The sequence below is a fragment of the Schistocerca cancellata genome, chromosome 4 (assembly GCF_023864275.1).
Source record: "Schistocerca cancellata isolate TAMUIC-IGC-003103 chromosome 4, iqSchCanc2.1, whole genome shotgun sequence".
NCBI lineage: Eukaryota > Metazoa > Arthropoda > Insecta > Orthoptera > Acrididae > Schistocerca > Schistocerca cancellata.
In genome coordinates, this window is record NC_064629.1 from 247,810,707 (window position 1) to 247,831,263 (window position 20,557).

General features: G+C 37.3%; 1 protein-coding gene across 2 annotated transcripts in view; it reads left to right on the top strand.

Moving 5' to 3' along the window:
- LOC126183675 (Hermansky-Pudlak syndrome 3 protein homolog) overlaps nucleotides 1-20,557 on the top strand; it is a 175,769-nt gene that overhangs the window by 87,530 nt on the left and 67,682 nt on the right. For both annotated transcript variants that reach the window (XM_049925839.1, XM_049925838.1), the window contains exons 7-10: nucleotides 857-1,161; nucleotides 11,864-11,997; nucleotides 12,114-12,407; nucleotides 18,671-18,809. In XM_049925839.1, the coding sequence (XP_049781796.1) occupies nucleotides 857-1,161; nucleotides 11,864-11,997; nucleotides 12,114-12,407; nucleotides 18,671-18,809 (872 nt within the window). The remainder of the gene's footprint in view (nucleotides 1-856; nucleotides 1,162-11,863; nucleotides 11,998-12,113; nucleotides 12,408-18,670; nucleotides 18,810-20,557) is intronic.

Here is a 20,557-nt window from a genome sequence, read left to right on the forward strand (position 1 = left end):
CTAATGCCGTATTGGCTACCAACAGTGTCTTCTCAATGACCTTTCAGTGAATGTTACTGCATATAGGCCTCCACAGCAAGCATCTAGTTCACACAGCCATACTGACTCCTGTTCATTAGTGATGAACGGTAGAATTTGCACACTAGTACTGCAACTGAGTATCCACTGGGTGACAGGTGGATTTTTCAGATGAATCGCATTTTATGCTCCGTCAAACAGATGGTCGTTGGTGTGTACAGCATGAAATGTCTGAAAGCAAATACCCTGCAACAATCGTCGGAAGGGTCCAGGCTGGAGGGCATTCCTTGGGTAATCTTGTCTTTCTGGAAGGCACAGCGGATCAACACAAGTATGCATCTATCTCTGGGGACCATCTCCACCCCTACAGGCAGTTTGTTTTCCCACAGCACAATGGCACCTACCAGCAGCATGCTGCAATGTTTCACACAGCTCACAGTGTACGTGTGTGGTTCAAAGAGCATACTCTCCTGGCTGTAAAATTCTCCGTATTTTAAACTCAAGAATCTGCGGGACCACCTTGATCATGCTGTTCGCACTATGTATCCTCAACTGAGAAACCTAGTGCAGCTAGCCATTGCATTAGAGTCAGCATGGCTCCCCAGCCCTATTGATACCTTCCAGAACCTCATTGCCACTCTTTCTACATGTCTTGCTGTGATCTGTACTGCAAAAGGTGGTTATTCAGCCTTTTGATAGGCGGTCACATTAATGTGTGATTTATAGTATCAGTATTTTACATTGTAATTTTTACAGTTTTATTTTATGTCACTGTCGTCCTATTGTTGCACTCTGTTGGTGTGGTCACTAATTCTGTGAATTCTGTATGCATTTACAGCAAACAAGAAAATATCAACAAACCACCCAATGCGGTCACCTTATTACAAAAATCTTGGAAGTGTGGTTTGTTTTGTTGCTACACAACAAGAAGGTTTTCTTTATCATTTCCCAATGATAGCATCAAGAGAACCCTTGAAGTTACAACAGGCAGCTTGTGTCTCTGTGTATCCATTTACAGCACCTGTGTTGCACATAGCTTTGGAGAGCTATTTGCTTCATGCCCTTACAGAAATGGGACTGGAAACTTACACCTTGAAATCTTCTCATCAGTTAATAAGGGAAAATGAGTCACTGGACGGTGCTGTGAGTATATGCTTGTAGTCTCTACACTTAAACAAAAACTAAACATAATTGCCTCATCACCCTGTGCTTTTAGTCTACACTTAAGTTCATTTTGTCATTTGGCACTATGAATAAAGAAGAAAGTTTTCAAATAATTGGCATATTTTATGATTATATAAAGTGTACAGAGAACAATTTTGCAATGTATGCGCATTTACTGGACTTTTATGTAGAATCAATGAAACTGCTTCTCAAACAATCTCTTCCAAGTATTTGGAAATTTGTAACACTATAAGATACTAAACCACTTCCCCTTTTCTGAAAATGAGAGACTAGTAGTAACCTGTGATTTTTTTTCCCCTCATACAACTGGAAACACTATATCTACATGTAGCAATCATTCCAGAGTATCTGATGAATAAATTTTGAAACACATTATATGAGCTATAAAGAAATTCCTTGCCTGATGTTTGATTTTTACTGTTGTGACTGAGTTAGCCTGAATGCAGAACTACTGATTATTATAGTTATTAAGAAGAAATGAGTAATATGTAAATCCCGGAGGGTCACACCCTTGTAATCATATGTAAACAAAACTAGGTGCTACAGGCCCAAGTGGGGGAGGGGTGACAGGAGGATATTACTACCTGCTGTGGCTGGAAGTAGTTGGCCATGACTTCAACAGTTGTCACCCCTACTGCCACTGATGAAACAATGAACTTACCTGGGATTTTGCCCAAAAGAGAAAATCCATACATAGGAGCCTGCATGATAATATGGCTGTGTGTGTGTGGCCATTGGACCAGGTGCAGCAGGTTCTTTTTCTGAGTTTCTGCTCATTTTCTGAAAGTATAACAGCAAACCAAGTACTTTTTTCTGTGGGCAGTTACCAACATCATTACTCTGCAGTTCACAATTAAGTGCCTGGCAGAAGGTTCATCAAACCACCGTCAAGCTATTTCTCTATCATTCTCCTCTCTCTCAACACACAGGAAAAATAAACACACAAATATTTCCATGTGAGCTCTCATTTCTCTTATTTCATTATGATGGAAAGTTCTCCATATGTAGGTAGGCACCATCAAAATATTTTTGCATTTTGAGGAGAATTTGATTCAGACTTTATGCAGAGATCCTGCCGCAGCCAAAAATGCCTTTGTCTTAATGACTGCCACCCCAATTCGTGTATAATATCTGTGAAACTCTCTTCCCTATTTTGCAGTAATGCCAAATGAGCTGCTGTTATTTGAACTTTTTTAATGTCCTCCATTAAGCCTATCAGATGCAGATACCACACTGGGCAGCAGTACTGCAGAAGAGGACAGACAAGCATAGTGTAGCCAGTCTCTTTAATAGACCTGTTGCATTTTCTGAGTCTTCTACCAATAAATTGTGACATTTGGTTCACTTTCCACTCAACATTATCTGTGTGATTGCTCTGGTTTAAGTTATTTATAATTGTAATATCTAAATACTTAGTTTAATTCACAGCCTTGAGATTTGTGTGATTTATTTTGTAACCAAAATTTAATGGATTCCTTTTAGTACTGATATGGATGATTTCACACTTTTCATTATTTAGAGTCAATTGCACTTTTTGCACCATACAGTAATCATGCCAAAATGATTTTGCTGTTGGTTTTGATATGATGACTTTACAAGACGGTAAATAACAGCATCATCTGCAAACAATCTCAGAGGGCTGCTCAGATTGTCTCCTAAATGGTTTATATAGATCAGGAACAACAGAGAACCTATAACACTTCCTTGGGAAACACCACACAATATTTGTGATTTACTCAATCCCTTTCCATCAGTTACTATGAACTGTGACCACTATGACAGTAAATCATGAATCCAGTCACATAGCAGATGATACACCACATGCACAAATTTGATTAGAAGTCAGTTGTGAGGAACAGTATCAGAAGTCTTCTGGAAATCTAAGACTATGGATTCAATCTGACATCCCCAGTCGATAGCACTTACTACTGTGTGAGAATAAAGTGCTAGTTGTGTCTCACAAGAATGATATTCTGTATGTCAGTGTTGACGGTTTGTCAATAAATTATTTTCTTCAAGGTAATTCATAATGTTTGAGTACAATACATATTCCAAAACCCTACTGCAAATCAATGTTAGTGATATGGGTCTGTAATTCAGCAGATTACTCCTATTTCATTTCTTGAGTATATTGGTGCGACCCGTGCAACCTTCCAGTCTTCAGGTACGGGTCTTTTGGTGAGCAAATGATTGTATATGATTGCTAAGTATGGGGCTGTTGTATCAGCATACTCTGGAAGGAACCTAAGTCATATACAATCTGTACTGGAGGCTTGCCTTTGTTAAGTGATTTAAGCTGCTTCACTACACCAATGATACCTACGTTTAAGTTACTCATGTTGGCAGTTGTTCTTGATTCAAATTCTGAGATATTGACTTCATGTTCTTTTATGAAGGAAATTCAAAAACTATTTTTAGTAATTCTGCTTTAGTGGCACTGTTGTCAATAACAAGACCAGTGCTATCACAAAGTGAAGATATTGATTGTGTCTTTCTGCTGCTTTCCTTTCCATACGACAGAAACTCTTTGGGTTTTCTGCCACGTTCAATACAAAATTTTGTTGTGGTAACTGTTAAAAGCATCCCATATTGAAGACTGCGCTAAATTTCAAGCTTTTGTAAAACTTCACCAATCTTGGAGATTTTGCGTCCTTTTGAATTTGGCATGCTCTTTTCTTTGTTTCTACTAGTGTTCTGATCTGTTTTGTGCATATGAGGGATCAGTACCATCTTTTATTAATTTATGTGATAGTTATCTCTTAGCTGCCATACCTTCAACCAAATTGGCCATGTAATTATTGATGGTAGGCATTCCTCAAACTTACTAGATGTATGTACTTACAGAGGAGTTAATATAGATTCAGACCACTACCTTGTAATTGTGAAAATAAGAGCTTGAATATCCAAGGCAAGAAAAGTCAAAGGAACAGCTCAAAGAAAATATATAGTATCAAAGCTAAAAGATGAAGACATCTCTAAAATGTACTGTGAGAAGGTTGCTGAGAATCTTGCATTATACACCCCTAGTGTACGTGATAATCTGGATCAGGAATTGAATGCTTGCAGGGATGCAGTCATTAAGGCACCAGAAGAAGTGCTAGAGAAAGAAGGAAAACAACAGAGGAATTCCTGGTTTGATGAAGAACGTAAGAGAATAAGTCAGGAGAAAAATCTGGCATACAGGAAAATGCTTGAGAAATCATATACTGATCTAACGGTGAGAAATTATCAAGATAATACGAAAGAAGAGAAGCAACTGCATCAGAGAAAGGAAAGGGAATGGGAAAGAAAGCAGATTAAAGAACTGGAGAAATTGGAAAAACAAATGGTGTTAGAAAAAGTTTATTAGAAAATTAATAGTGAAAGAAGAGCATTTAAGCTCTGCACCAACTTGTGCAACAGTAAAAATGGGACACTGCTAACTGATGATCAAGAGGTATTGGAGCATTGGTTAGATTATTTCAGTGAACTGTTCGATGCTTCAGAGTCCCCTAATGAAGATATCCCAGTCCCTCCAGAAGATATGCCATAGTACCTCCCCCTCTGCAAGGAGAAGTGAACAGAGCAATTGCCCAATTGAAGAACAATAAAGCACCAGGGACTGACAATATAACATCTGAAATATTGAAAGCTGGAGGAGTTGAGCTAAATTGTAGGTATACAAGATTGTGTGCCTTATATGGAAAAAGGAAGAGTTACTAGAAGAATGGAATGTAGGGATAGTGTGTCTGTTGCACAAGAAAGGAGATCTATTTGAATGTAGCAACTACAGAGGCATAACACTCTTAAATATTATATATAAAGTAATGTCAAATATCCTGTTTAGTAGACTTTCACCCATAGCAGCAGACATTATTGGAAGCTATCAGTGTGGGTTCAGACCAGGAAAGTCAACTGTAAACCAGATATTTACTCTCCAACAAATAGTAGAAAACACCAATGTGTTCAGTGTTGGTGTGCATCATATTTTCATTGACTTTAAATCTGCATATGACACAATAAACTGGACCAAACTTTATGATGCAATGCGGGAATTTCGAATGCCTGGAATATTGGGGTGTTTAATAGAGATTGCTGTAAAGTACCCCCAGTGTACTGTGTGAGTGCAGTTCAGGCTATAACCTCAGTTTCCCACTCGAACTGTGCTAAGGCAAGGAGATGGGCTTTCCTGCCTATTTTTCAACCTAGCACTTGAAAAAGTGGTACGCAAATTGGGTATTCAGACAAGAGGTACTATCTACTATAAGTCTGCGCAATTGCAGGGATATGCAGATGACTTGGATTTAAGAAGACATAGAGCTCTGCAAAGTGCATTTTCATCTCTAAAACTGAATGCAGAGATAGGCCTGAGAATTAATGAAGGAAAGACGAAGTATATGTATACTGGCACTAACCAACCCTTACAGCCCACAATAACCCTTGATGGAATGACATTTGGGCAAGTGGAATGTTTCACCTATCTGGGCTCAAAGATAGAAGCAAATGGCACCACATTTAGTGAAATTATGGCTCACATAAGTTTTTCTAACCGATGCTACTTTGAAATGTTGCAACATTTTAAATCCAAGCTTCTATCATTAGGTACTAAGTGCCAACATTACAAAATGCTGATATACCCAGTACTTACTTATGGCTCAGAAATATGGACAATTACAAAGCAGGGTGAAAATAAACTGAGATCACATGAAATAAGTATACTGAGGAGTATTTTTGGACCTGTATTTGAAAATAGTACATAGAGAAGCCAAAGTAATGATGAACTTTATGACTGCTATAAGGAGGATGATGTGGTCAAGTTCATAAAGCTGTGTACACTGAGATGGGCGGACATGTAATGTGACTCAGTGAGACAGATCTCACAAGGAAAGCCTGCTGCAGTGAACCTAGCACAACCTGAAGGCCCACCACCATGTGGCACAAGTCAAGTAATCTGCAGGCTTCACAAGCACAGAAGCATCTCAGCCTCTGATTTAGATCCACCACTCAGCTCTATACTAAAGGCCCACAGTCAGTCCTGTTGCTGATGCTACAGATAGTGAGCTCTGCCTTCATCTTGCAAGCAAGTGGCACTGTGTTTACCATTTCTGCTAGCTGCCCAAACCCAGAGAGAATTTCTTGTGATCCAAAGCAACACGCATCATTAGTACTGATATGAGCAGCCACCTGCAGTTGGCTGCACCCTGTGCTCTTGGTGGCATCTGGAACACCTATTCCATATCTGGAATGATCCCTCCAAGTATGCACAGTGAGTGCATGCTGGATTCCTTCCCCTCGTTGGCAACAGTATTCCCAAGAGCCCCTACTATGCACCTAATGTTGGAGCTTGCAACTACCAGTTATCCCACCCTGTGTGACAGCCCAGATTTTTCAGGCTAAGAGTTTCCACAGAAACAGGGTAAGAGACTACATCTGGCTCAGGATAGTTATCAGATAAAGATAGCATCTGAAACCTGTTCATCAGACAAACTTGGGAGGTCCTCCAATCGGCACCCCGGAATGTCGTTCACTGCCTGTCACACCTTGGAATGTCCTCCCACTTGACCACGGGTAAGGGGTCAATAGTGGTACAGGCAATACCCAGGGTGGCCACAGTAGTGGACCGATCAGGGGACACACGGGATGTACTGGACGTCGCTTGGATCCCCATGTCTGGCCCTCCACAGTGATGTTCATTGGCAACAGCCTCAAGTTGTGTAACTGAAGCCAGCACCACCTGGAACTGTGAGCAAAAGGTCACCAACTCAGATCAGATCTGAACACAGCAACCATAGTGCTTGTTCGTACCAAAAATGGCAGAAATATGCTCTAGACAGTTAACAAGACGCAGAACTATGCCTGATAAATATGCAAACATGCACAAAATTTAGGTGTTTGAACTAAAGAGTGCAGAGGAAATTCCAAATAAATCACATAAAATGAGAAGCTGCATCAGCTCACAAACTAAGTGGTGTACTTCGATGCACTGCTGCAGTAACAAAAGCTAACACTCAACTGAAGAGACTAACAACTGTAAGTGACTCTTCAGCCAAAAACAAATGTGCACAAACTGTAGGAGTTTAAACTAAAGAGCACAGAGGAAGTTCAAAATAAGTCACTTCTAGTGAGAAGCTATCTCAACTCGCAAATGAAAATGGTGTACTTAACGGTGTACTTTGATGTGCTACAGCATTATTGAAAGCTACCACTATAATTCTTCTTTCCTCTTGGGTAAATGATCAAATGTTATTCATGCCATATGATTAGCAAAAAGAGAGAAGACGGAGTTATTTTAAGATGGTAATTAATTTATGAATAAGCACAATCCGTAATGGTTGGTCCACTACTAATAGAGCGATGCATGACCGTGGAGACAAAGGCAAGTATTTCACCACTAGTATTAGCGCAGAAGAATAACGTTCCTTAAATGGATTGGACTTCAAAAACCAAATTCTGGAAAAAAACAGTTTCTTTCATTGACCATAGAATATCCCTTTAAGGCTGCAGCAATGGCTACCAATCAATAGCCTAACTGTATTAGTAACAGCAACACATGTTCCTCCTCGAATCACATGTCTGCAAAATACATTCAAAAACAAGGTTAGGACAGAAAATATTAATAATGTTACACAAAGTTAATTCATGTTTAAATCAAATTGTAAATTAGTCCAAAACATCACCTTCTACCATCCATGTAGACAGTTAAGGTGCCAAGAGACAAGTGATACAAGAAGAAGAAGTAAGTTGTAGCAGATGTTTTCAGACAAAAACATAACAAAAAAGTCATGGAGAATATAATGTCTATAGTATCTGAGATTTTGGGAGGCTGTGGATTCATTTTTCATAGTTTTTAATGTCCTATTACACCAGTTGACTCTCAGTGAGGGGAGTTAATCATTAAATACTGATCTAATTTCTGTCCACCCCATCACCAGGCGTACACGTGCTTTGTACCTCAGATGATGAAATTGATTGACTGTCATCAGTTGAGTGATGAGTATGACATCACCTATTATTAAGAACTTCTACACTCCTGTCATCCATAGATGATGTTGACTAGTAGTAAGTCATTCTGTCCGAACGTCATCATCAAACATAGTGTGGAGTGAAGTGTTATTTCATGCAGCTTACTTATTTTAAGAACTTCAATTAATTTGACTCAGGTGACTGTAATGTTTTTGTACTGACTTTTCTATTTGGAGGTAGGTGTATGATAAAGTCACATATTAAACAATGGAAAATCCAGGATGGAATGTAACAATATTATGAGAAGAAAAGTTGCTACTCACCATATAGCGGAGATGCTGAGTCGCAGATAGGCACAACAAAAAGACTCTCACAATTAAAGCTTTTGGCCATTAAGGCCTTCGTCAAAAAAAAAAAAAAAAAAAAAAAAACACACACACACACACACACACACACGAGTGCCTCATTATTTGCATGAAAAATCAAACTCACACCCTAAGAATTGCAGATCTGCAGCCCATGCTGCATACATTTATTTACATTATTTAAAATACTGAAGAATTTGCTACCATGTGGGTTTATTGACCCTAGTAATGAGTCAGCAAACCACATATATCAGGAATAGTTGAAGTACTGAGGTCTGAGAATGGTTGCAATTTCTGCACCAGTTTTTGCAATTTGTTACTAGAATACAATAAGGGAGTACCCTGACAGTCAAAATGAATCGTGTGATTTGTCTTTCAGTGAAGAACAAACTGGCAGAAGTAGACTCCCAGCACTCCCTTGTTTTGTCAAAGTAATTAGGTTTAGGGGATGCTGCGGCTGCAGATTATTGTTTTTGTTTTTGTTTTTTGTTTGTTTGCTTGCTGTTGTTGTTGCAGTAGTAATTGTAACCTCAGTTGCTGTTGTCACTGTTGGTTGGTTAACTGCTGTTTCAGAATTTTCTGCTATTTCTGTTGCAGTTACAACTGCTACTGCTGTTGCATTTCTCTTTTTGTCTTATGGTTACTGTTCTTAGTCAGTTAACTGCTACAGAAACATTTGCTGTTACTGTACCAGCTGCTGCTGCCACAGCCTTGGAAAAGTCAGAATCGATGCTAAACACTGTGTAGTTGTACAATAACAAATGTTCACATTATAATTTTTTATGCTACTCAGAAGTTGTTAAAAACAGGGTTCACAATCACTTGTGCAGATGATGACACAGATAGTGGGGAAACAAACAGGCCGTTCCAAGTGGTTGATGAAAACGCACAATATATATCATAGTTAAATTATGAGGGCAGAGAACTGATCACTGTGGACTGTGTTAAATTTCTTGGAATTACTATAATGAAATTCTTGTCATGGGCTGATCGTGTAGACTGTTTATTGAAGCGATCAAACAGTTTTGTTTATGCAGGTTCTAAGTAAAATAACTGATTTGACTGTTAAGGAATTTTTTTATCATCCATATTTTACATCATTTGTGAGATCGGCATAATTTTTTGGGGTGTCAAAAAAGCAAACCTCCTCACTGTATTCAGACTACAGAAAAAAAAATCATCAGAGGTATGATGAGAACAAACAACAGGCAATCAGGCAAACATTTATTCCTAAATCTTCACTTAATGAAAACTCCTTTTATGTTTATATAGAAAATACTCCTCTTCGAGTTAAAAAACCTGCATGTTTTTGAAGGAAAATCTTTTGCACACACTTATGAAACAAGGCATAGATCAGATTACATGTTACCATGTCACGGTCTGAGCTTATCTGAAAATACCCCATATTAAATTTCCTTGAAGACTAGCAATAAAATACAGTCCACGTTCAAGGAATGCATAAGCAAACACTGAAAAATATTTAAAAAGTAAATCTTATTACCATGTGGAAGATTTTGTAAATGAGGAAGACAAGTAGCAGATATTAATTTTTTTCTACATTGTGATCTCTGTGTATGTGTGTGTTCTCTTTTAATGGACATATGGATTCTTTTTATACGTGTCCATATTTATATACTACAGAAACAAAAACTTAAAAATAGCTAAAAAGATACAGTGTGGAAAATTTAAGATAGAAGAAAAAATGTAACGTGTTTGTGTAACATGCTTGCATCTGCATGCATTCACCCTCTTTTAATGTATGCTGTTTTTATATATATCTATGTAGGCATGGAACTGTATTCATTGACAAGTCACCAGTGTTTCAATCAAATGAGTGTCATGCAACAGTACAGATTCTATTCTATTCTATAACAGAGTTTGTTTACTAAATGCCCAGACAGAAATGAGTCCAAAGCACAGCAGAGGTTGTCATAAAGTGTGATAAGTCAGCCAAGAGAGTAACTGAAATTAATGAAAATAAACAAGCAATGTCAAATATTGATTTTCCATATGCTGTAGCTTCATACTATGCAAGAGTGTGCCTAAACCACCTCTAGCAGCCACACCAGCCTCACACGTCAATTGTTCTCTCCATGGAACTGCAGGACAACTTGCTGGCTAGGTAGCCCAAAACCTTTGTGTGTCAGTACTGATGCTTGGGCCAGGCAGGGAATCTGAATAACTGTCAGATATTAAAATTGGTAAATGGTATTATAGCAACCAATCACCATTTTGTCTTTGAAATTTATTCACTATGTTCGTTCCAGATTCTTTGATACCAATCTTCAGAAGGGGCAAATTTCTTTCAGTAGTGTGTATACTGAAATTGAGTTGTACTCTTGTGTTGTGCTATTTAATTGTGGATTTTTCATCTTTTCCAATATCTTTGATATCACAATTTTACAAAATACTTCTTCAGTACAATTTTTAGCTCAGTTATGTGTGCAAGCGAGTGTACAGCAATGAATGTATAGCTGTAAACTGGAAGTAAAAGTTTTAATTAATTTCCGATATTGTAAGTTAGGTCACTGAATCTGCGACTGGTTATTACTGTACCCGAACAGGCCATGAAGGCCCAATGGTACCGACTGGCTGCCTTGTCATCCTCAGCCCACAGGTGTCACTGGATGCGGATATGGAGGGGCATGTGGTCAGCACACCTCTCTCTTGGCCGTATGTCAGTTTCCGAGACTGGAGCTGCTACTTCTCAATCAAGTAGCTCCTCAGTTCGCCTCACAAGGGCTGAGTGCACCCTGCTTGCCAACACTGCTCGGCAGACCAGATGGTGACCCATCCAAGTGCTAGCCCAGCCCGACAGCACTTAACTTCAGTGATCTGACGGGAACCGGTGTTACCACTGTGGCAAGACCATTGGTGTGACTGGTTATTAGAAAACTTTTTATCAATAATTGTTACAAATCCATGAGAAACAGAAGTATCATAATTTCGTAACCAATGAGCAAATTGAAGAAATAAGAAAGCTCTTCATGAGGAAAAGGTAATTGAAAATCCAAGTTCTGAAAAATCATAATGAACTTACAAGCACCTCCATATAAAGCAGAATTCTTCAGGTGAATGCCATGCATTTGTTGAAAATGAAATTCAAATTATAAATCACACACAAATTTTAACAGTATATAATGCAATCAATACAGCACTTGAGGTCAAGTAACCGTGACATTAAATTCCATAAATTTGGAAATAAAACTATTGTGGACTGCTATTTCTGCCAGCAACCAACAAAGTCCTAAATTTTATTTTGTTTTTATCTTAGTTTAGTGTAGTTTTAATGATACAGATTACATACTCATCTTAAAGATTTTCGTTTGTTTCTACATTTCCTTTTCTTTCAGATATCTAGAAAATCTGATGACCCCGTGTGTTTGGTTGGCTTGCGACCTTTCCTTGGTGTGGAACATTTATTGCTTTCTGATTCATATTTATCACTGTTGGCTTGTTCAGAAGGATCCAGCATTAGTAGCCAAGAGTAAGAACTGAACCAAACTATGATACAATGATCATTAACAAAACACTTGTATGACTCAGTACACATTTCATCCATTTACTGTATTGTTTATACATCTCTTTGTCTCTTCATTTCAGTTCTCATAGCACAAACTGGACTTTATATTCACTTAAAGTTCCTAGTGCACTAACACTCTATAATGATATTATGACTGTTGCATCACAACACCGTTGGTCAAGTCCTGCAACATATTGTCATCTGTTGACAGAAGCTCACACAATTTTGCAGATAGCTGCCCATACTGTGTCATGGCTCTCAAAGCAGCACCATTCAGTTGGCATAATTACACCAAATATGAAGAATGATGAAGCAACCCAACTTGAAGATACACTAAGAGAATCATGTGCTCTGCTCGGAGATTATTATATAAAGTAAGTTAAAATAAAGTCTTAAAAGCCTACAGCATGGAGATTCTCTCTCTCTCTCTCTCTCTCTCTCTCTCTCTCTCTCTCTCGCTCTCTCTCTCTCTCTCTCTCTCCCCCCCCCCCCTTTTCCTATTATCAAACATCGTGGAAGAAATTGAGATATACATGTGACAAACCACAAACATCCCCAACGAGCAGACAGAGTTACGAAATAAGAAGTGTATACAGAACCTCAACAGTGTTTTAAACAAGTGGGTTCGGATTCAAGTTCCTCTCTGTTCCCTGCAATTCCCTACCTGTTCCCTGCATGTAAAACTGACTAATTTGACACAAGATGGTGGTTCACCATTAGATCCATGACAATCTTGTTCCATGGCAGACAGATTTTGCATTGTGTCCATCTTACTCAATATGTTTTTGGGCCATTTAACATCAGTTTTTATCTCTTTACATATATACTACATTTGTATACTTTATGTATTCTCCCCGTACATACTGATTGTCCAAGCACAGTGTTTAATACATATGTAAGCACATGCCACAGATATATCAAAATATGATCTCAGGAATTACAAGCTACTTGTAATATGAACACTTTGGCTTACCTGTCAGTTTCATATTTGCATTCTGTGACAGTAGTGTTCAGTGTGACCAGAATGTATCATTGTTTAACATTTGGTAGCTGTAACATGTATGCAAAATGACCTGTTTACTCTGAGGTAGGACAGATCTTATATCCTATCATAATCACTTGGACTTGGTTATAAATTAGATTTTTAACTCCATGAAGTTCTATGTTTTTTAGATCAACATCAATTTTGACATGATAGAGAATTTGTAATTAACACTCATATCGTTTGATATAGAGGAACATAATATGTTGTAGAAATCAGTATGCATACAATTGTTTGTTTGCCCTCTGTATCAGATTCCACTAACAATGAGCTCTGAGCCAAAGTACTGGTGTGGCGATTAAATATTTTATGTAAAGCTCGTGGTGTTAACAAGATGTCTTTTAACAAACTATTTATGTATATCATGAACAGTAATAAATCCTATCACATTGTGCTAGGTTATGCTTGAAATTTCTTTTACATCTCAGGATTTTACCCAGTTAAGAACAATGTGTGCTAAAAGTCCTGAATCCAGTTAAAAATCTGGTCTGATGTACCATAAGCTTGTATTTTATTTGCTATGTGACAAGGCAGAACTGTATTGAATGCCTTCTGTAAATCAAGGTACCCAGCATCAACTTGGGACCATTGCATACTGCCTTCTGCCTCTAATTTACAAATAACATGAGCTGCATTTAGCAAGACTGCAGTTGGAAAAATCCATGTTGATTCCGAAAGATGAGATTTTTGCTCTCCAAAAAGATCATGATAAAGAAGAGTCAGAGGTGTTCCAGAATTCTACAACAGATTGAAGTTGGCAGAGGCCTGTAGTTATGTGCATTTGTTCCTTTCTAGAAAACTCTGAATGACCATAGCTTATTTTTCAGTTATAGGAATGCCTTTTACTTTAGTGTCTTGTGATAAACTGCTGCTGTAATTAGAGCAAATTCTTTCACATAATCTGTGTAGAGTAATCCATGTATCCTATCAGGTTCAGTTTTTTCTTATATGTTAGTGATTTTAGTTGATTTGTATTGCTTGATCACTTACTTCAGTATCTGTCATTTCAGCACTTGTGTAAAGATTGAAAGAAGAGCCATGTTATGGTTATCTGCAGTCAAAATATTTTGGAATACTGAGACAGAGAAGATCAAAGAACAAAATTCATTCTCCATTTCAGTGTCAGTACAATAACTTAGCAATTTTATAGACATCTTTGATGTGTTTACTGAGTTCAGATATGGTCTTTCAAACTGATCAAACCATTCTCCAATTGCTCTGATGAGAGCAATGTGTATTCATATTTAGTTAAACTATTATGTGTCAACAAGTCTTTTACATAGTTTAAATCTGTGATGAAGCTCTCTTTGCCAACATTTTTGCTTGGCTCCTGAACCATTGTGGGTCTTTTCCATTCTTATAACCATGCTCAGCACATACATGGCTAAAGCGTATTGTACAATTCTGTTGAGTTTTACCCATTTTTATCCCTGAGATGAATGCTTGATGTTGACTGCTCACATACTGTGCAGTTTGTTTCCTATTGCTCTTGTGATTGAATTGAAAAGTTAGTCTCTTTTCTCTCTCTCTCTCTCTCTCTCTCTCTCTCTCTCTCTCTCTCTCTAATCATTATTTCCTGTGCTAATTTTAGTCGAAACATGAAGTAGAAAAGTCACTTCAAAATAAAAAGTTTGTTCACTTTAGGTACCACAGCTGTATCAAATTACTGAATGAAAACCATACAGTTTAAATCATTTCAGTTGCAAAAGACTTGTTTAATTTCATGGATAGTTATTGGGTATTGCCCTTTATCAAGTTAAGTGAGACACAAAGAAAAAATGTAAATGTAGTGTATGAATGAACAACACTTTTTGTGAGAGTGTGAAGAGTATTTTTGGTTGTTACATGAAGTCTACATACTACATTTTGCAAATTGTGTAATTTGATAATGGGTGACATCAAAAACTGGTCATAAAAATAAAGTTCATATTATTGTCAGAGAGCATCAGCAAGCACAGTATTTTAACTACAAAGTTTGAGTCAAATAGTCCCATAAATACTATATGTGAGAACTGGACTAAAATAAACTTTATACTTAATATAAATATATGCTGTGCTGTTGAGATACTTTAAACTGTGTTTCGTAAAATGGAATGTTGGATTGGGAAACATAAGATTTGAGAAAGAAGGAAAATTAGAGTTTAATGTCCTGTTAACATCAACTGGCTTAGTTGGATATGGACAGGGGAAAGACTTTAAAATTTCATGTTGAAATTTCCCTTTAATAATCATGGCAAATTAAGGAAAACCTAAATCAAGATTGATGAAAGGACTTAAAATTTACACCTCTTTCATATTAGCGAAACATAATCTTGATTAAGAATGTTACAAAGAGCTTAGAAACAGTGTTGACAGACATATTTCATGATTCTCTCATTAATGGGATACATTCCACCTAATGGAAAAGAACCATAGTCCAATCTGTCCCCAAGGATTAAAACCCACAATCACCTTGTAAATACTGACCATTCAGCATTTTACCTGCTGTGTACGGAGCCCTGGAATATATCATTCATGACCAATTGCACTTATGCAAATTAAACTTATGTAACAAATACTAGTCTGATTTTCATAAACATCATAGCACAAACATTGAACTAGGAAAGCCAACAGATGGCCTGAAATTTGCCATTGACAACAATGAGAACACAATATTGACATTACTAGACATCAGCAAAGCATTTGGTATTTTCAACTTTGACGTAGTGCTCAGAAAAATGTGACAGCGGAAATTTTCATATAGTTCACTGATGCGGTTGAAAGCTACTTGACAAACAGAGAGCAACCTTTGTCTGTCTGAATGAAAAGGTGTCCTGTAAGCAATCTATATGAGTAGTGCCACAGTGATGAGTTGTGGACCCAGTATTATTCTCATTGTGTACCAATGATATCTCATCAGTTCTGTCCTATAAATATTATTTTTATGTTGTATGAATGAAGATCTGTCTTCAGTGTTCAAATGGGTGCAACTCCTGAGATATGAACTAGATGTCATCAAGTGCAGGAAGAGTTTCATTTGTCACTATGCCCTCCAGAAGTTTTGGAAAATTTTTCCAAAGGATGTGCAACAAAAACTTGTGCAGTCAATTGTTCTGCTAAACATCCACTAGTAATATAACATTGCATGAGTACTAAAAGACTCAATGGTTTGAACTAACCATGAATGCTTGTTTGTGTTATGTCTGCAACATCTATCTATTTTACCATTTCAGTGTTTCATTTGTCCACTTAGGATTGGTTGCAGTCACAAAAATTATGTGATTGCCAAATCCATGTCTACAAGTACTTCATTGGCTCCCCAGCGTGCATGTGCTCCAGTACCTCACACCACAGATCTCGTACCTCTCTTCTAACTACATGATCTCACATAAAACAAAAACATTTGCGAATCCCTTTTCTAGTACTGCTGTACACCTCAGGAACAAGCTGCCTCACACTCTGTGCACAGTTTCTGTCCTCTTGCATTTAGGAAAAATTTGAAACATTTCTGTTTGTCAACATCACAACTTTTCCTTAAAAATTAACGTATGTGGCCATCTCTCTCAGTCAACACTGAAACAAATCCTCTCACCTTCTCCCAGTTACTCAGTTCTCTTTTTATTTTGCTATCAATCAGGCTACCTTCTTTCTCCATCTCTTCAATACTTGTGTCCTATCACATTCTTCTTCCTTTCCATCTCATATAGCTTTTTCATGTCCATTGCAGATACTGCTCCCAGTTTAAATCTATATAACTATAATTTATCTTTATTATCCTACTTTTCATGAATGGATATAAACAAAACTGTGTTTTTTGTATTGTGGCTTTTACTGTTTTTGTTATTTATGTTTATATTTCCAAGTGTTGGATTCCGTGTTAGATGTAAGACCACATATAACGTGTTGTAATGAGTATAATGTAAAATATGAAGAATGCCTGGTTAGAGTGGGATAAATAAATAAATAAATAAAAGAACCTTAACCATTGTGTCACCTCACTCAGTAATTTGACAGAATTCTAGAAAATTATTGCACAGAACGCTGTTCACAATAGTCTTGTGTGAATATTCTGAATTCTTATCATGTTGATGTGAAAGAAGTGGTAAAATAAATTTAGGAAAATGTTGCTAGGTACATAACTAACTAACCCATTCAAAAGTTTTATGGATTTACTCAGAAAAAACTGAATGGGAATATTCTACTTTTGAAATCTTGTTGGGTAAATTTAAACGTGCATTATTTCAGACTGTGAAACACCATACTGTGGCAATCATATATTTCATGTTAGGCTTTTCAGAACAACATGTTAGAGATTAGGATGCATTTGAAACCAGACTGATAGGTATTTTCTTGCACTTGAAATCTAAAAAGAAAAAGAATTGCCTCTACCAAGCAGTATACAGAATGTCTCTCCAAAGAGTCATCTGGCACATTTACTCTGATGTTTCAACTGATATTTGCAATTTCATTTTTGCTCTATGTAGATGGAGTTGGCCCAAACAAATACTGCTCATGACACGGTTCATGCAATGCCCAGAATCAATAGAAATAATCAGTTTGTTTCCCATTACAAACAAAATTATTTTTAAATGGGAATTTTACATGCCTGCTTGATAAAGCCATCCCAAATTAGTCTATTGTGATATTCATTTTATGTGTATGTATTAACAGGACCAGTAAAACATAACAAATAACCAGTACTTCAGCAGCGACTAAGCAGCGCGTTTGCATAGCTGTAGCGGTCAACACTGACCAGGACAGTACTGTCGCTGCTGGAGTATTGGTTATTCTTCATGTTTTACTTTTTCTGTTAATCCATGACATAAGATAAATGACACACTAGACTATTTTGGGATCACTGTATGGCATGGGCGCACAAAATTCCACTTTAAAAATCAGTTTGTTTGTAATGGGAAACAAACTGATGCTTTCGTTTGACACTGGATGTTACATGAAAGACATGATTAGCAATACTTGGTTCGTCTGACTCAAGTTACACATTGCAAAAGTGAAATTTCAAATATCTGCTAAAACAGTAGAGAAAATACACTGGACGACTCTTAGGGAAGACAACTGCTATAGTAGTGTGGGGTAATGTGAAGAAAAAAATTGAAGAATGCCTCAAAATTGCAATTTGCTCAAAATATTTTATAACAATGCTGTTCTAAAAAGACTTTTATAATAGTATCCTTTCATAAAAATCTTAATTAGTTTAACTTAAAAAACTGTTTACCAGTTTTGGTTTCACTTAATGTCTCTCTGTTCACTGAATAGTTTGTTTGCCATGTTTTCTCATATATCACTTTGTTTTGGCTGCAGTCTTGCCATCAAATCCCTATCTCTTGCTTTAGATTTTCCATGGTTTTTTCTGTATTCATTAAAGACAAATGCCAGGAAGGCTGTAGCTAATTTCTTGTCTGTTCTTTTCCATTCTGAAGTTCTATTATCTTTAATAACACTACCGCTAATGGGACACTTAAACCTAATTTATTTTCTGCTATTATCCCTATTGACTGGAGACAGGACTCTGATTGTATAACATTTCTTACAGTTTATTGTATTATGCAGAATGATCATATGAGTTTAATAATTAAATTTTGCATTTGTTCATTTGAGTTGTGATTGTGAAGAAGACTGGACACTTGCAGCTCACTATTACAAAATGACTGGCTTCAGCCCCATAAACATTATAGAAAGGGTGAAAAACCTTGAAATTCCAAAGGAGACTGATATAGAGTGGAAAAAAGAGAACCAGGTATGAATTCATTCGTATTAGTTTACAAATGTACATTATTTTCCTGCTTTTTGACATATCTGTGATGAGTTTTTTTTCTCTTAAGTAGTGTAGAATGGAAACAAGTGTTTTCTTAAACTTCTGATTAAAATTGCTGTGAATTAATCGTTTTGCATCCTTTGTAGCTATCTTGATTACTGAGAGCATAAGTAAATCATTTGTCTATTTTTGTTATTCAAATGGACCACTTTAGGTCAAACAATATTTTATAACAGATCCAGACCATTATTTTATTTCCTTATTTTAGTGGGAGCTATGACAGTTAAGATTATTGTTGTGTTTATCTTGAGACTAATTTTATATTCGCAATTAAGTCCCAGATACAAAATATGTCACCCAAACACAATTAACAATCCACACCAGGCCACATTTTCATATGCAAAGAATGCAAGGGTTCCAAAGGAAGTCCACTCACATCCAATATCTATTTTAATTAACATCTGCATCAGTACAAGAACAATTCCAGATAATATCTGATAGGAATCAAGTCCAGGCAAGTACAGAACATTCACACAATGTACTAGATGAGTAAATGTAAATATGTGTTAAACATAAATATGTGCTAATTAATTCTTCTATGAATGTAGCTTTATCCACAATTATAGATCATGGGATATGCTCATGTGACCTGATGGTGATGATTGAGATAAATGCATGATGCACTTGCAGACTACTGAAGGGATGTTCAATGGACATTAGAGTGTGCCAAGAGCAGTAAGAATGATAATACCACAGAGATAAGCTATGATGCAAGGTGGTACATAATCCTATCCTTGTGAGGCCCCCTTGTTAGGGTAAGGCGCCACAGGCGGAGAATGTGTAATTCAGAATTGCAGAGCTGGCAGAAGAGGCAATCCATCTTTCTGGGGCTAATACAGACAGAACCCACTGCCATGTGGGTTGGGAAGGGATCCTTGATGACTAAGGGAGTAAACCCTGACAGAAAATCTTGAATATCCTTTCGGTATATAGAGAATCTCCTCTACTACACCAACGGCTTCTAGGAAGGTGGATGAACTGGTATGGGTTTAAAGTTCTCAACAGCAGACCAGGAGCAGGGACAACCAAAGTGTCCCCAGCAGTTGGAAAGGTGGACAAAGGTTGCAGCAGGTTTGGAATCTCCAGTCATTGTAACTACTATGCCACTGGGCACAGCACAGGTCCCCAACCTGTTAAAAAATATGTGACTGTTGTTGTGCAGCAGCATTCCCACACTAAATGATATCATGCACAGGCATCTTCTGAAGATCATAGCACTTGCCACAAGTCCTGTGGCGATCAGGGAATTGCGACAGGAGCAAGATTATGTAGTCTAGGAGCTCCTACTGATGGACAGGCATGTAGATGACAAATGTGTGATTACCACTTTGCTTGAGAAGAGGCTGTAAAGCAACTCATGTGCTGCATTCGTGACTGAGAAGGCCTGTTTAGGAACCACTCCGCTCACCCTGAATGGGGAGGGGGCTATAAAAGGTGCCCTAAACAAAGTCAGCCACAATTTTTAACCCAACTGGGAAGCCACACTCGGAGGGCACACCACATGCAGTTGACAGAAAATAAAGATAAACTTTGCTGCTTGGAACATCTGAACTCTAATGGATAATGATACAATAAGACAACCAGAAAGGCAAACAGCTATTATTTCTCCTGAACTTAAAAGATTTATAACTGATATTGCAGCATTCAGTGAAACTAGAATACCAGGCGAA